General features: G+C 45.2%; 1 protein-coding gene and 1 non-coding gene across 3 annotated transcripts in view; one reads left to right on the top strand and one right to left on the bottom strand.

The window, feature by feature from the left end:
* Positions 1 to 10,591, bottom strand: part of MANBA (mannosidase beta) — a 70,109-nt gene extending 59,518 nt beyond the window's left edge. For both annotated transcript variants that reach the window (XM_048509218.1, XM_048509219.1), the window contains exon 1: positions 10,235 to 10,591. In XM_048509218.1, coding sequence (XP_048365175.1) covers positions 10,235 to 10,438 — 204 coding nt within the window. In that variant the 5' untranslated portion in view covers positions 10,439 to 10,591. The remainder of the gene's footprint in view (positions 1 to 10,234) is intronic.
* Positions 10,592 to 17,467: 6,876 nt separating this feature from the next.
* On the top strand, positions 17,468 to 17,541 carry TRNAV-UAC. Its single transcript has one exon. It is a non-coding gene; the product is annotated as a tRNA-Val (tRNA).
* The last annotated feature ends 608 nt before the right edge of the window (positions 17,542 to 18,149 follow it).

The following is an 18,149-nucleotide window of genomic DNA, read 5'->3' as shown; positions in this document are numbered from 1 at the left end:
TGCCTTCATGTGGAGCACTGAACTGTTGCCGTCCATGAGCATGGGAGATTTCAGTCAGCGCTGACATCACATCTCTTCACGTAACTAACTTATTCTGGAGAGGATGGGTAAGGGCATCCACATAAATTGGGCAGGAGATCCCACAGGAAAAGATACTTGCCTTTTTTCTGAGTCAGGTTTCTTTGTTAAATGTATTTACACGTCAGTGTTCAGCCTGTGTGGCTTCCCAAGCCGCTTACAGCAGAAATCAATCACACGTTTTAATTTTTAATTCAGTTGCTGAGATGCATTGGAAGGGTATGCGTTTCAAAAAAAATTCTTTCAAATTCTGTGCTAGGTGTTGTTTTTTTAAGGACATGATCTTTCATATGTGTAAATCTGCAGGGGGGAAGGTTTGTTATTGTAAATATTTTTGGCACGGTTTTCAGGTCTGGGAATTTTGGTGCCTGAAAATCATGCCCTGAAAAAAAAAATCTGATCAAAATTAAAACAATTTTTGGGAGCACCCTCCCCCAAACAAGGCAGCAGAAGACAGGAGGGAGAGAGAGGAGGTCTGCTCTGGCTTTCAGCTGTTCTGTGGCATGGTCTGTCTAAACTTTAAAGGGGCATAATTGTTCTTGGAAGCTTGGTCTATTTCAGTGGTTCTCAACCTTCCTAATGCCAGGACCCTTTAATACCGTTCCTCATGTTGTGGTGACCCCCCCAACCATAAAATTATTTGTGTCTCGGTTCCTAATATGTGTTTTCCGATGGTCTTAGGTGACCCAAAGGGGTCGTGACCCACAGGTTGAGAACAGCTGGTCTATTTCCTATGGCTGGTAGACCTAGCCTCCAAGGCCAGGTCTACCTTCAGTACCTCCCAGCTGTTTGGTGGCCCACTGCCCCTTCAATCTTAAAAAGGACTATTATTTTCAACAGGGGCAGACTTAGATTTGGAAGCTAGGAAATGGCAGCTCTATAAAGTGATTGTGCACTTTAGAACAGCTGAGAGCCAGGAATGATTCTCTCCCTCTTCCTCCCTCCCTCCGTGCTCCTGCATCTCTCCCCAACCTGAAAACATTTTTGAAATTCTAGCAGATGAATTATAGCTACTCCTAGAATTTCACTAGGAATTTGGGTTTCTTCTGATTTCTATCAAGCTGACTTGAAACCATTCATTTAGCGTTTAATTATGCCCCAGGAAGGAATATCTCTGATGTTCAGGGTTTTTAGAATGGGGGGGGAGGTCTTACAAAATACATGAAGTTTCACCAAATACTGCAGCATCCATCAGAATGTGGCAGAGCACTCTCTATTGATAGAGATTGTGGTAGGGGAAGTATCCCAAGTGTTAGGCCTTCACTTCCCTATTCCATCAGCTACTGGTTGCTGGATCTTATGGCCATCATTTTTCTTACTGTCTAGGCTCCCTTTGCAGTAATAGAGGAGGACCTAATATGAAATGGATTGATTCAATCAAGAAAGTCACAGACCACAGTTTGCAAGGCCTGAATGAGGCTGTCAAGTATAGGACATTTTGGAGAGAATTAATTCATAGGGTCGCCATAAGTTGGAAGTAGCTTGATGACATTTAACATACACTCATGCTCCCTTTCATTCCCAAAGTGACTTACAGAAAAGTCAAGCATATAACTACAACACTATTCACTTCTTTATCCAGAAGTTCCAGTTGTTCTACGGCGGGGTGTCAAACTCACGGCCCTCCAGATGTTCATGAACTACAATTCCCACTAGTCCCTCCCAACATGAGTACTGGCTATACTGGCAAGGCCTGATGGGAATTGTAGTTCATCAACATCTGGAGGGCTGCGAGTTTGACACCTGTGTTCTAGGGCTAAGACTATTTCAGCATCTAAGGATTAGACAGATTCCTGGAGGGCAGGTCTATCACTGGCTACAAGCCATGATGACTAAACTGGAACTCTATGTTTGACTAAACTGGAACCCAGTGCCAGGAGGCAGCATCAGGAGAAAGCCTCAACCTCTATACTCTGTTGTTGGACAACCAGAGGAAATATTTGGCCACTGCATAAGACAGGATGCTGGATTAGACCGACCACTGGTCTGATTTAGCAAGGCTCTTCTTATGTGCACCTGCCATGCAGTTATGACTTCTCAAGATAAAACTGGAACCTCAAAAACTATTCCACCTGATCATACAAGTTGTAGCTAAAGAGGATTGAACAGATTCCTGGAGGGCTGGTCTATCAGTAGCTCCTAGCCATGGTAATTAACGGGAACCTCCCCATGCAGAGCCTAAAACCTCCAAATCGCAGTGCCAGGGAGCAACATCAAGAAAGGCTCTGTTGTTGTTGGACCTCCAGGGGAATTGGTTGGCCATTGTATGAGAGGATGCTGGACTAGATGGACCACTGGTACAATCCAGCAAGCTCTTCTTATGTGTGGCTGAAGTTATCTCCTTCCACCTTGATGGAGCTCAGTGCTGTTCTCACATTTTGGGCAGTGAAGCAACCCCATTGCTCTCTCAACCATGTTGATGGAGAAGCCTGGGTATCAAATAAAGTAGTCCCAGTGGAACCAAAAGCCTTATTTGTTCACTTGCTGCCCAGCAGACTAGGACAAACAGCAACTGATGCTGATATTCACAACTGATATTCGCCACTAATAATCATTCCCCCACCAAAGCAGGCAGCAAAGAAGCTATCTGAATATCTGCCACCCTCTCTGAGCAGCGCAAGGCGCTGCTGCTTCTAATAACCAACATGGCCTGTCTCCCGTCTGCCTGAATGAGTACTAGGAAGAGAGACTGGCAGGATAATTGTTGGAGTTGAAGGTGCCCCAACAAAAGTATGCAAAATTACAAACAGGGGAGCTAACATTTTTTGCATGCATGAAATGGAGAGAAAACCCAGTTCAGTTATGCAAAACAGCAAAAAGGGAAGATGTTGGCTTCGGGAAGAGCTTTGACTTTGCAGAAACTCACAGTATTCTTGTGGGAAAATTATTCCCATATTTCTACAAGCTGCAGAATAATTAGGGCCAGACATGCAGCTTGCATTGTACTGATTCCTAAGATATGTTATGTTGTAACAAGCTGCAGCATTAAAGAGGGCATAAGAAAGGGTTTGGAAACTGGATGGTAAATACTGCCTGATTTTTCTTATACAGCAAAGTGCCATAATTGAGTGGCAACCATGCATTTTTTCATTACAGATGTGTTTAAATGTATGCCCCCCCCCCTTTTCCCAAAATAATATATTTTGTAAAAGCCAACATAATATAAAGCTGGGGGCCGAGGGATTAAGAGCTCCTTTGCAGGAGTTTTTGAACTAGTGACAACCAATGATTTTGTCAAGTTAAAACTGGGGGCCCTTCTGCACACGCAAAATAATGCACTTTCAATCCACTTTCAGTGCACTTTGTAGCTGGATTTTACTGTGCTGAACAGCAAAATCCACTTGCAAACAGTTGTGAAAGCGGATTGAAAGTGCATTATTCCGCATGTGCGGAAGGGGCCTCACTCATTCTTGGACCAGCATGACTAAAAGAAAGAATTATGTCAAATCTGACCATTGTGGGCACTGACTTTAGCACAAATCGGTTATATATATATTCAAATGCAGTCAAGGCTTTTAAGTGGAATCTGAGAAGCCACAAGGGGGACAGAATGAGGGCAAGACGGCTGTGGCCAGGAAGTCCAAGGCTCCCTGTTCCACTCCAATTATCAGCAGGCAAGGAGTAAATTATAGACACATTTTTTGCATACAGGTCAGAGACCTCAGATTTTCCCTCTCTGGGTAGAGAAATATGACATGTTCAGAGATGCTGGGCCCTTTTGTCCCAATCCAGGGGATACGGAATTGGATCAGAAAGGCAGTATGCCCGGCTGGCTAAAGTTGCCCTACCACCAGAATTAAGGACAGAGGTTAGCAATGTTTTCAACTCAAGGACCCCATATAGGTCTCTGCCACTTTATTAGGATATAGTCTTAATATATATTTACACCACTTCTTCCATTAGCAGAAAATGTAGACTGGATCCAACCCATGGTGACTAAAGGAAATCTCCACACTGAGCAGTAAACTTCTAAATACCAGTGCCATGAGGCAACATCAAGGGATGGCCATGGCCTCTGTGCCCGATTTGCAGACCTCCAGATTAACGGTTGGTCACTGTGTGAAACAAGTTGCTGGGCTAGACAGACTATGGGTCTGATCCAGAAGGCTTTTCTTGAGTTCCTTTAGCCCCAGAGGCAGAACGAGACCCAGATGTAGCTTCGTCTCCACTGTGTTTTTCTTAACAGGAGCAGCAGTGGCGTAGTGGTTAAGAGCAGGTGCATTCTAATCTGGAGGAACCGGGTTTGATTCCCCACTCTGCCACTTCAGCTGTGGAGGCTTATCTGGGGAATTCAGATTAGCCGGTGCGCTCCCACACATGCCAGCTGGGTGACCTTGGGCTAGTCACAGCTTCTCAGAGCTCTCTCAGCCCCACCTACCTCACAGGGTGTTTGTTGTGAGGGGGGAAGGGCAAGGAGATTGTAAGCCCCTTTGAGTCTCCTACAGGAAAGAAAGGGGGGATATAAATCCAAACTACTCCACCTCCTCCTCCTTCTTCTTCTTCACAGAACTCAGCCCTGAAGCAGTTTAACCAGCAGACTAGATGCTCCAAGCAAATTGTTAAGTGGCTTGAGCAATTGGGGCTGGAAAGCTCCTTGTAGGGTGGCTCTGGCTTCCAATACATAATATGACTACTTCTAAAGGATCTGAATAGGCCGCTGTGGTGGCGAACCTTTGGCACTCCAGATGTTAAGGACTACAATTCCCATCAGCCCCTGCCGGCATGACCATTTGGCCATGTTGGCAGGGGCTGATGGGAATTGTAGTCCATAACATCTGGAGTGCCAAAGGTTCGCCACCACTGGAATAGGGTAATGAATGTATCAAGCGATTTGACTTTCTAGTTGGAACCAGTGGGCGTGGGGGCGCTTACATAGTATCCCACTGGGCCCTCATCCCATCAGAATAATTTCCACACACAAATTGTACTGCTGGGTTGGCACTCACGCATCCAGTTGCTTACACTGCTAAGCTTCAGATAGCAGATAAAAGCAACTGTTTTATTTGTCCAGGTTTTCTAGTGGGATCTGAAATTGTTGTTGGCTTCTGCAACCCTGATGAAGGTGATACCCTTGTAAACCCACTCACTTCAGTGGACTTTGGAACGGTATAACTCGTATAACTCTTTACTCCTTTTAAGGCTGTAAAGATTGCAATCTATTGCATAGTTTAAGATTGTCTCTTCAATAGTGGCTTTGTTTTAATTATTGTTGGCCCTGGATTTTTACAACAGGTTTTTAGGGGAGTTCAGAACACTGCAGGTTAAAGTGGTAAGGTAGAAACGTTTCAAATAAATTTGGAATGTTTTTATCCAAATGACCAGGTCAAAACTTTCCAGACAAATAACCAGCCGCCAATTCCTCAAAAAAAGAGCATTTTAAACTGGAGGTTTCCTTTTCTGCTAGGCCATCCAGTTATGAGTCATATCTTCCATTACCCTTGAACAACTTAATAATAGCAGTAATATACTCTGCAAACAAAACCAAAATGGTATAAAGCAGCATAAATAAGTACTCTGTCACAGATGTTAAAAATGGCAACAAAATGCATGCATTTTTAAAAACACAGTCATGTTATTTAAGCTTGTGCTCTGCCAAGGTTCCTTTTCATCTTCCTTATGTTTTTCTTTATCCAAATGACCTATAAACGCTTACCATTTTCTTTATCCAAATGACTTATAAATGCTTAATAAACCTCTGTGTATTTCTGATTGGTACTCATTAGTTCTCTCAGGCAGTGGCGTAGCACCCAGGGAACGGGGGGGGGGGCATCTTGCACTGGGCATGCACCAGTGCGGGACCGGGGCGGGGGGGTTCCGGGGCGCAGGGCACACACATGCCCCAAGCGCAGTTCCCCCTCGCTACGGCACTGTCCTCAGGGAAGCTCAGTAAACCACCTTGCTTTCCAAGAGGAGGGGATATTTTTTATCTTCCCTGGCAGTGGGCCCACTTGATGTGGTTCCAATGTAGACACACCATGGCTCCCACCATTTTTCTTGTCCTCCATTGTATCCACAGAACAACCTTATGGATACATTAAGCTTATGGATAAATTAAGTGTGACTGGCCCAAGGTCACCCAGAAAGCTTCCATGACAGACTGGGGACTTGAACCTGAGTCTCCTACATCTGCTCTAAAAAGAAGAAGAGTTGGATTTACATCCCCCCCTTTCTCTCCTGCAAGGTGACTCAAAGGGGCTGACAATCTCCTTTCCCTTCCCCCCTCACAACAAACACCCTGTGAGGTAGGTGGGGCTGAGAGAGCTCCGAGAAGCTGTGACTAGTCCAAGGTCACCCAGCTGGCGTGTGTGGGAGTGCACAGGCTAATCTGAATTCCCCAGATAAGCCTCCACAGCTCAGGCGGCAGAGCGGAAAATCAAACCCGGTTCCTCCAGATTAGAATGCACCTGCTCTTAACTACTACGCCACTGATGCTCCTCTAACCACTTCATCACACAGGCTCTGATAGATCAGGGAAGCTGTTAAACTCTCTTTTGTCTTGTAACAGAGGGAATACTTTCCACTCTCACTGTCTGCGTTGCCTATACCCCTTCCCAGCTTCTCATGAGTAAACCTTGCTTCCATTACAAATTACATAGGGATGTTCTGGAACTAATCCAGGCCAAGATGTTCCAATCCCTTTCACTTTCATCAGAGCATGTCCCAACATCATCCAGAAACTGGGGGGTGGGAGTGGAGTTTTGGATGAGTCAAACTTGGCACAAACAATGAACCGTAGGTTCCATTGCAAACAGGATAGGGTAGGTAGTTTTCTAGACCAAACATGGGCCAGGAGGTTCCGATTCTCTCCATTTGTGCCACTGTAACTCCCATACTCACCCTGAGGCTGGCGGCCAATTTTGGACAGGTAGACAAACAGAGAACTCTTTTTATTATGACAGATTATATTTCCAAGTTTGTGTTCTGCTCTGATTCAATCACCAGGCCAACCAACATTAATTACTTGGTTTCTGTTGTATGTAAGGCCTAGAGTAAAATGTAACTCTAGGCTGTCCTGTTTCAGGCTGCTGGTGGAACTCAAGCAATTCCTTGCTGATCCACAAACAAAATATTGCATTAAAAACTGAGCATATCAACAAGAAGGCTGTGTTACAGCCTTTTCTCTCCAAGATCTAAGCTGCATGAAGACCTCATGAGATGCAGTGATTAAATTCCAGTTTGCAATGACAGGCAGAAATAGAACTGATAGAAAATTCCTTGCTTTCAAATAAACTATAATTATCCGTGATGTCTGAATGTAGGAGAACCGGAGTCAGTTGACACCTCCCTCACCAAAGTGGGAATCTACCCTGCTTCAAAATCCCGCTTGGAAGGTGGTACACTCCGATTTGAACATCACAATATTTGTTTTTAACTGGAGATTGGTTTTAGGCTCTGCCTGAGAGGGGCCCTCAGAGGCATGATGCACGAACTGTGTCATATCCACAGTAGCAAATTGAAGTTAATTTAAGTTTTGAATGCCAGAGCTAACATACAAAAAAAATAAAAAATAAGTATGGACTAACGCTTTTGCAGCCGGGGTCTAATGGCTGTTGTGGGTTTTCCGGGCAGTCTGGTAGTTTTTCCTCCTAACGCTGGCATCTTCAAATGCCATGTTACACTTCTGAAGATGCCAGCCATAGATGCAGGCCAAATGTTAGCAGGAAAACCTACAAGACCATGGCCACACAGCCCGGAAAACCCACAACAGCCAATAAAAAACAAAAATTAAAACACCAATCAGGAACAAGGGATCACTGAGAGAATACCAAGTAAAACAGGAAAGCTTTCACCTGTTGGTGAAAGGTGGCAACAGAAAGAGGCATACAAGTCTTCTGGAGGAAAGAGTTCCAAAGTGTTGGTGATGTGGCCACGAAGTCCCTCCCTCAGATTATCACCTGCCTAATCTTAGAAATGCAAAGCAGGGCTTCCAAAGATGACCACAGTGGTCAAGTAGGTTCAGAATGTGACATCTGAATGCAATTATGGTTGTCTATGGCAAAGGTATGGTTTCCATGCACCAGAGGGCTCGGATATGTGACCTGCACTCTGAAGCTGTCCAATCCAAATCAGTGATGGATCAATTATCTGATTCAGTATTCATGTATTACAGCAGGAAAGTATTTACAGACAGACCTAGATGCTTCCATACAGGGTGGGCTTTTGTGGATTATCCCCATTGCCAGTACAACTGCAAATACAGTGAAGCAGCAATAGAATTTCCCTATGGAAAGTTTCCCAACATCCTACTTATACCAGTCACCCAATAGCAATCACATACACCACTCACATGCCACTGGTAGAGGCATTTCAGATAATTTTTTAAGTTAGCAATTGGATATCTATTGCTATAATATTATAGCAAATCTATCAGGTTCTCTGAATTCCAGCTTTAATTCTAGCATGGTATAGTGGTTAATTCTCCACTCCTCCACATGAACAGCAGATGCTTATCAGGTGAACAGATTTGTTTTCCCATCCTACATTCCTGCTGGGTGGCCTTGGGCTAGTCACAGTTCTTCAGAACTCTCTCAGCCCCACCTGCCTCACAAGGTGTCTGTTGTGGGGGGAAGGGAAAGTAGTTTGTAAGCTGCATTGGCTCTCTTTACAGGAGGGAAAGGCAAGGATATACATCTAAACTCTTCTTCTTCTAGACTCAGTTGTTGGTGAAATAGAAGGAGGAAGGCATATCTCCTCAACAAAAAGGGAAAGAGACATTTTTAAAACAAAGTGACAACTGGGATTCAGAGAACCTGAGAGAATACTATAATATTTAACAATATAAAATTCAACTGCTGATTGAAAAACAAAACAAAATCCCTCAAATGGCAGAAGAACTAGCTGGAGGGGACGGGGGCAGAGAAAGCAGTACCAATATGGCTGGAACTGTGCCACACAAGCTTTGTTGAGATCTTCCTCAAAACAAGCATGGGGAAAATCTCAGAAAAGATGGAGCAACCCCAAGGAGATAAATGAAAACACCACGATGCCAAGAGAAGGCAAGCAAAAACCCACTTCCCAAGAGCATCCAAGCTGTGTAAATGATGATTTACCTATGTGTAAATGTGTCTTGGTATAAAGCCGCTTCATACACGTTCATCTATATGCCTGTTGTGCAGTGAAGTCAACATTTGCAACAATCGTGGTAGTGATAAGCAAACACCAAGTCACTTTTCTTAGGTCTCTTGGGTATGTTTATGTATACCCACATGGCACATAATTCCCCATCACTGATTGACTCATAACAGACTCCAATACAAAGAGTTAATCGAAGTGACAGGAAACAACAAAAATAAGGGTTGTTGTTTTTTACCTGCAATGGTTCATTCACTCACTGCTTTCTTCACTGCTTGGGGTTGCAACATTAGAACAATGAGGAGACATAAGTGAACTAACAATAATGTAAGATAGAACAGCATGGACAAAGACTTAACATAGGACCACACAAAGATATGGCTTCAAACCATACTCCAATAATGTGAGATACAATCACACAAAGCCAAAATCATGAGAGGGCAGCCACAGATAACACATTGGCGTCAATGAGGGTGTTCCACACCACGTCTGAACACACTCAGCACACCAGCCTGGCCCATTCACATGCTGAGGCAGAAACATACCCATCCAAACCAATGTTTGAACGCATCAAGGTGCACTGAGAAATGTGCTTATATATGTCAAACACTTCCGCTGACAGGTTTAAACAGTTCCAATACGGCCACATCCAGAACCAGGAGTAGCCAGTGAGAAGCAGTGTAGTGTAGCAGCTAGCTCATGCAAGGATCTGGGAGACCCACTCTGCAAGGGAGGTGTGCTGGGTGACCTTGGGAAAGTCACATACCTGAGCCTAACCTACCTCACAGTACTATTGTTAGGATAAAATGGAAGAGAGGAGGATAGTGCCCTTTTGGGTCCCCAACAGAGAGAACGGTGCTGATAAAGGAAGTAAATAAACAGTTTGGGGATAAGAGTCGTTGTAACGCAAGTTTTTAGCATCACGTCATGCTTATTTTTCCCGGTCCGTTTTCCTATCCAATAAGCGTCAAATATTTTCAAAAGCCAGAAACGCCCACAGGCGAGAGTTTCGTTCAGAGATCGAGCGACCATCCGAGCCCGTCAGGCGGATCGCGGCGGCTGGCCCACAGGCGTCGCACTGTACCTGGATGAGACCCTGCCGGAGCAAGGCGGTGTGCGCGCAGCCCGGGACCTCCCCTGGCAGCACCAGCGACCCGTTCCCGTTGCTCAACCGCCAGCTGCCCCGCAGACTCAGCGCGGCTGGCCCGGCCGGAGCCACCAGCCACGCGTCCGTCCCCAAGGCGACCAGGAGCAGCACCCAAGACGCCCTTCTCCCCTGCTGCGCCATCGTGCGCCTCCCTAGCAGAGGCTGAGACCGGGCAGCGGCGGTGGCATTGAGGTCCCCTCGGCAGGCGGAGGCGAGGGACGGGGGACAGCCTGGGGACTTGCAAGCCTCCTCCGAACTTCCTGGCCGCACATTTGCCCGGATCAGCTGAGCGCCCCCGGGAAGGCGGAGTCTCCGCTGCGCCTTTGCCCCTTTGCGCAAGGGAGCGAGCGCCTGCGTGTTCTCTCCTCCTCTCCTCGTAGCCGGCGGGTTTGGGGCAGTAAGGAGGAGTAAGTAGCGCTCCCGCCCAGGAGTCCGCAAAGTGTTGCAAAGACGGAGAGCGGCTCTCGGCACCCTTGCAGAGAAAGAGAAGATCTGGGCCGTTGCACAGCACTTCATGTGCGAGGCTGTTTCCAGACCAGGACCCTCTGAATTCTCCCTTTTAGCAATCCGGTTTGCTCCTAGCGGGTCGCCTGCGTCCGGACAAGTGGCCCCTATAGCTGTTCTTGTTGGATCGGCCGCAATCAGCGGGTGGGCTTGTTTAACTTCCACCGGCTGGATTATGCTTAACAAAGTCCTGTTGAAGGGAGGGGAATTTACCAGGCCTTCTGCCAACCATATTTTGGCAGGCCATCTGGTGTGTAATGGTTAAGAGCAGGCGGACTCTACTCTGGACAGCTGGATTTGATTTCCCAGGCCTTTGCATGAGCGGCGGACTCTTATCTGGTGAAGTGGATTTGTTTCCCAACTCCTACATTCCTGCTGGGTGATATTGGGCTAATCTAGTCACAGTTCTTCGGAACTCTCTCAGCCCCGCCTACCTCACAGGGTGTCTGGAAAGAAAGGGGGGGGGGTATAAATCTGAACTCTTAGACATAGAGGAACAGTCTTTTTCCCTCACATTGAATAGTGTGTTGGTTTTATATTCTGTACATCCAGCCTAATAGTCCTCTTTGGTCCGAGCTTGAAAGCTAAGCAGGGGTAGCCATGGCTAGTATTTTAATTGGAGACCATCCAAGACTGACTGTCTCCAGCCTGAAAAATAGCACATGACCCTGGGGTTGCCTTGACTTGTTTGTGACTTGATGGCATGCAATTGTAATGTTATTATTGTATTAGCTAGTTTGACTGTTTGCACCCTTTGGGGGCCAACCTCACTTCATTGTGCTTTTATTTGTCTGTTTCACCACTATTGATTGTTTGATCTTCACTGAGCAAGCTAGATAGATTGTACACACCCTTTGTGGTATTAAGCTTCCTTCTCCAGTTGTTATAGGAGCTTTTATTCTGTGCTTGTAAGATTGTGTTTCAATCAGTATTGGTTTTTCTGCACACTTACAGCCGATGACTTTTGTTTCAGCATAGCTGCACTGTGTTCATTGCCAGCGAGTTTAGAATTATTTTTGTTGACGTCTTGGTCCTGCTAGCCCTTATCGGTTTGCATGACTACTGCCCGGGGGGACAGCAAGCTCAAAAGCATGTGGCTTAAAAGCGATCAACCACAAAGTGGGAGGGGTGTGTGGCAGTCTGGTGGTCCAGACTTCCACACACCTGAGCAAAGAGTATCCATGGCCATGTTGCTGTTCTCAGGACATGCTGCCAGTTCTGCCACCCTGGTGGGTGCAGAAGTGGGTCCCTCCTCCCAGACAGTTAGTGGGTCAGGGGCGGGGCGGGGGAGAGAAGAGGTGAGCCTAATTGGGGGAGGGGGAAGATAGGTGAGTGGCAACACTATGAATTAATGACCTACAAAATGCTCTGCTGTTAGCAGCCTTGCTCAGGCCTTTCAAACTGAGTAGCTCCATCTTGCTTTGGGTCTTCCCCTTTGCTGGCTGCCTTCCACTTTTCTTAGCATTATTGTCATTTCCAGTGAGAGGGTATTTCAAAAGTAAATTTATCTGAAGAGTTTTATTACTACGAGAGTTTTATTACAAATTTGCCATGGAATCTGAGAACAGGAGGAATAGGGGTAAGTGGTCTATTCATGCACTTTGATATCTGCCTCACGCTCCCCAGCCACAAACCAGAAATTTGGAACATTCTTGTGTGAGAATGAGGATGGGGCCAGTGGTTCCGGTTTTTCTCTTTCAGTCTTCATACTTACAGCAGAACGATAAGATGTGAAATGTTTTGCATTTCCTCTGGCTAACCAATAAACATAGGGGTTTTTTTTTCTACAATAAAGAGACTTTGAATCTATTTTCTTTATTTGGGTAGTAAGCTCCTTTCATTGGAGCTTAAATTACCCCCATCAGTGAATTCTTTACCAGATTTCTGTCTTACTGGAAAACCGTATAGTTATATATTTAACATTAATAGTTGCATATAACTTTTTTGATGACCAGAGTAACCTCTGAGCATGTAGAGTTGTTTCTCCTCACCCACTGCTGAAACGGCACAGTTTTAGTTCCCTTGCTGCCTTCTTACATACTTCCTAGCTTGAGGTTCACAGCTCAGTAGAAGGAGATGGTCAATGCTACTCTTCCCTCCTCCAGGGAGAGTGCGAGAAGGAGGGAGGGCGGTATATAAATCAAATTTCAAATCAAATCAAAAGTCAAGGCTGCTCAAACTTTCCACTGCAGGAACCTGCTGTGAGCCCGCCAATGATGGCATTCTGTAGCCTTTCTTTGCAGGAAGCCTGTGTCCTCTTTCACTGCCTGCTTGCTGCCAGGAGGCACAGTAGCTCAGGCAACAAACTCAGGCAAGCTGGCTGAGGAGGAAAATCAATGTCGCCCTGTGGCAGCTTCTGCTTTTTCTGAGTGGCTGCTGTCACGGCTTTACTCTTCTCTGTGGCCGGCTTGTTATCCTCCTGGCAGCTGCCCCTAGCTGGGCTTGAGAGTACAGAAGCTTCGGATAAAGGGTCGAGGGTTGTTAGACATGACAGGCCCTTTATTTTCATCCCTGGCTCACAATTACAGCTACTTCAAGGTGGAAATCCCCTGCCAGTCAACAGGTCTCACAGGATAATGTTCTTGCCCACATTCTTGAAATATGGGATGGAGACCACATTAGGAAACAGTACTCAGAAGAGCCATACACAATTTCTGTAGCATTGATCAATAGATTGGTTTGTCCACACAGGGTACTCAGTTGGGAATTATTGCTATAGCCCCACAGTAGCATCATCTTCAATGCTGCCTCAGAAACTACAAGACCTTGTGATGTTTTGACTGCAGCCTGGCTATCTGGATAGAAGTACATTGCCATCCTAAGCCAAGTATGATCCTAACTAAAAATGGACTTTAAAAGGTGCAACTTGGCTTAGTCTTGCATTGTTTGTGACTTCTCTTGTAGGTTTGGCTTCTGCTGGCAGGTCTCTGCCCTCCATCTGGTAAGGTCCTGTTCAGAACCTAATTTCACGTTTTCAGTTGAGTATGTGTCAGTAGCACAGGCTTTATGTTATATTTCATCCTCCTGGGGGTGAACAGCAACAGGAATATTGTCATTTTTTTATACACTTCACTTATTCTAAGGGCTAAAATTTTACCTCAGTAGTGGTACCGGCCGCTGAAACAAGCCCCAAAACTGCTCCCTCAATAGAAATATGATAGGTAGCAGAAAGTGCCATCAAGTTGCAGCCAACGTGGTGTCCCCATAGGGTTTTCCCAAGGCAAGAGGTGGTTTGCAATTGCCTGCCTTCCTGTAGCAACCCTGGGACTTCCTATTTGGTCTCTCATCCAAATACTAACCAGGGTTGACCCTGCTTAGCTTCTAAGATCAGGCTAGGCCAGCCAGCAGGTGGTAATATGTTTAGCCCTGTACCCAGTGCATGGTCTAAAGACACACTGTGTTGTTGATGCTAAGTATACCTAGATCAGATCTGTGTCTGGGTAGCATCTCGTGATCTAGGAAGGAAGGCAGGATACAGAAATAAAATAGTATTCAAAGCTTCACCTGCTGATTTCTTCATATCAACAGCCCTTAAAAGGGTGGACCAGACTAGCTGGTAGTTCAGGACCTGGACTCTGGAGAAGAGTTCAGTGATGCCTATTTTCCATGTGTTCAGGGAGCTTTTGAGGAAAAAGCTCCTGGAATAATGGGTTTAAATTACAAGCAGAAGGGTACCGTCTGGATATCAGGAAAAAGAATTTACAGTGAGAATAGTTCAGCAGTGAAATTGGCTGCCTAGGAAGGTGGTGAGCTCCTCCTCTCTGGCAGTCTTCAAGCGGTGGCTGGATGAACACTTGTCTGCTCTAAGCTGAGCCTGCATTCCGCAGGAGGTTGGACTTGATGGCCTGGATGGTCCCTCTTAACTCTATGATTCCATTCTAAATACAGTCCCCCACCTGCAACCTGAAATGTTTCAGTTCTCATTTTCATATGATACACTTTTAAAATTATCCATTGCCTACTGTGAACCTGAATTAAGAATGATTTACAGGAAATATACAAACCAGTGGAAAATTATCCTGCAGTACTCATACATGGAAGTGAAAGAAGAGGGAGATACTTATTAATCATCTATACTGGCTGCAACACTGGCTAGCCTCCCTTGCTTAGTAAGTAAAAATCTTATTGCATTGCTGTGTACACAATAGCTCTGGGTAGCAGTTACAAATGACTTGCATGACTGTGTAGCATTTACAAATGACTCCATTTTGCGCCTGTGCAAATCAGATTGCTACTGTGGCTCTCATGAAGAAGGGGGCTTCAGCTTCCCAGACATACACACACCTTTTCTTGACCCGTAGTAGTCATGGGGAGGCTCTTTAGTTCACACTTGTGAATTTCCCCAGCAGGCTAAATAGCACCCAAACATACAGCAAGATTTTCTTTTAGGTTGGGCACTGTGTTACATGGGAATGAGGAGAACCTGTGATAGGTGTTTGCAAGAGAAGACACATCAGGTAGGGACCCAGGGTTCCTTGCTTTTCCTGACATCCTGAAACTGCTTGCAAGACCTCTAAAGCTGAGGATAGAGCTTGAGAAGATCTGTAGGCGTGTGATGGAAAGTACCACCAGGTCACAGCCAATAAACATCAACCCCATGTAGCTTCCAAGGCAAGAGATGTTCCAAGGCGTTTTGCCATTTTCTGCTTCAGTATAGCGAGCCAGGTATTGCTTGGAGGTCTCCTATTCAAATACTAAACAAGGCCAACCTTTCTCAGCTTCTGAGATCTGATGAGATCAGGCTATCAAAGTCAGGGAAGCGTAGGTGTAAAGGCCCCTTGTGGGAGTAGCAGTCAGGGAAGCTAAATTACATACAAATGAATTATGATCGCCACATTGCACTTCAGTTACTGTAAATTATTCATTTTCAAATTTTTCACTAACCACATGTCGGGGCCCATTAGACAAACTGAAAATCAGACTCTTATATTTCACATTTACTATGCTGTATAGCGACAGGAATAAGTAATCAGAAAACTATTCTTCTGGCACAGGCCTTATCAGGAAGAAAATCCTTTGCGCTTTGAATTCTGGCTGGATTTAGCAAGAACCTTCTATTGAAGCAACTTTGTAAATGTTAAGCAGTATTAAAATCAGTGCAGTCTATTTCAAAGCTGAATAAATACAGTGAAAATGCTTCAAAGCTAACAATTTGCAATTTCCAGCATCATCTCTGCCTAGATCGCTATAGCCTGTGATTTACAAAATGAATTATTACAGAAGCACGAGTCCTCAGCAGCTAGCAGTCTAAAAAGATCGACTCTTTTTTTTTATATAAGCAGGCTGTATTTAGTGGGAAGGCTCATCCACATAAAACCTAAGGCCCACTTACATGACCAGGTACAGGGGTTCTTTTCAATTCATGTTAGCGATTTGGGTGGTTGAAAGTCACACAATTGCTTCCATACCTGTGATAACATGTGAGGCAATTAATGCCTCCTCGGGGCTGTCCAATTATACTAGTTGACCTTCAAAATGCAGTCCATACAGATTAAAAAATGTGGCTGAATTAAAAAGAAAGCCCAGTTTGAACATAAGAAGGCGATTGCACTGCAAACATGTCAGGCTACATCCACAAGTTGCTGCGAAACTGTGCTGTTGGTATGCTATATAGCAGTCACTTGCAAATGGATTGGCTCTTCTGCACAGGATAATCCAGTTCAGGAGTGATTGCTGTAGCACACTATCCAGTGATGTTTGAATATTGCCTTAAGGTTTTACCCATCAGAAGACTCTGTGAAAGGGTGTGTGTATGTGTGGCAAACTAACTTGATTATCTTGCCTCTCTGGATTAGGCTTCTGCTGACTCTGTATATAGACCATACAGTATTGAATAGAGAGCTATTTGCCAATGCAAAATCAGACTGGTAGTCCATCTAGTCAAGCATCCTGTTTCATACAGGGTGTAAGCCCTACGTAATCCATTTTGACTCCAAGTGAGAAAGGCTGACTACAAATAACATAAATAAGCAGGGACCAACAAACAGTGCCTGGAGGCCAAGTCATTCCTCCAGCCTTCCCTTCTGCCTCTGGATATGACGGTTCCCTTTAGTCTTCATGATTAGTAACTATTGACTGGTCTCTCCTCCAGGAAACCATCCATTAATATTTTAAAGCCATCTATGCTGGTAGCCATCACTATATTCACTGGCAGTAAATCCCACAATGTAATTGTGTGTGTTAAGTACAGACATGTACAAGAAATGGAAAAGGGGGGAAATTACTACAGAGGAATTCAAACAAATAGCTAAGACATGTAGGGAGAAAGTCAGAAAAGCTAACACCCACAATGAGCTCAGACTTGCGAGAGATGTTAAAAACAAGAAAAATGACTTTTTTGGTTATGTCGGTAGCAATGGAAGAAAAAGGATATGACAGAGTCACTGTGTGGAGAAGATGATGAAATTCTAATGGGGGACAAGAGAGAAAGGGGTGGTACCAGTTATCTCAGAGCTCCCTCAGTCCAGGCCCAGGCCAGCGTTTCTGAACTTCTCTTGCCTTGAAAGCCCTATGGGGGTCACCACAAGTCACCTGCTTGCTGTTGATGAAAAAGTGGCTTGAAATGGGAGCAAGTGAAGAGCTAAAATACAGTGTGTGAGCCAATATGAAAAGGAAACAGACCGTGGTCGAGTACTAGCTTTGCATATAACTGGATGCAGGTTGGGGGGAGGGTGTGGCTCAGTGGTAGAGCATCTGCTTTACATGCAAGAAGGTCCCTGGTTCAATCCCTGGCATCTCCAGTTAAGAACAAGTTCAGGTAAGAGATGATTTTTACCCAAGACCCTGGGATTGGGTTACTAACTCCAGCTTGGGAAATTTCTGGAGAAGGCGGAAGGCGTATAACTGGATGCAGGGTCTGGGGAAGGCGGAGAACTCAGAGAGGAGGTGACACCAGGTACTCTCTAAAACTGTAATCTCCTTCAAGGGGATCTCTGTAGCCTGGAGATCAGTTTTAACCCTGGAACATCTCTAGGCCCTATTTGGAAGTTTGTTGGCAACTCTACCCTGGAAAGTTGCTGGCAAATCAAAGCAAACAACACTGACCTTGATAGACCAAGGACTGGCGAGGACACTTCCACACATACGGATTAAAGCACTTTTGACCTACTTTCAGTGCACTTTGCAACTGGCTTTTACTGTGGGCAACACATTTGGATGTACCAGTGTCCGTGCCAATATAAGGCAAGTGTGTGCATTCAAAACATTGGCCCCAATGGAGAACACCATTCCCCCTAAACTGGATAATTCTAAATAAGTTTGAATTCACAGCCCAGTTCATGTAACGTGGTGAAAACAGGGATTGTAATCCTCGGTTACCCTAATGGCAGTAAATTTTGGCCTTGGGCGA

This window comes from Sphaerodactylus townsendi, linkage group LG10 (assembly GCF_021028975.2).
Source record: "Sphaerodactylus townsendi isolate TG3544 linkage group LG10, MPM_Stown_v2.3, whole genome shotgun sequence".
NCBI classification, from domain to species: Eukaryota; Metazoa; Chordata; class Lepidosauria; order Squamata; family Sphaerodactylidae; genus Sphaerodactylus; species Sphaerodactylus townsendi.
This window is presented reverse-complemented; position numbering and strand designations above follow the sequence as displayed.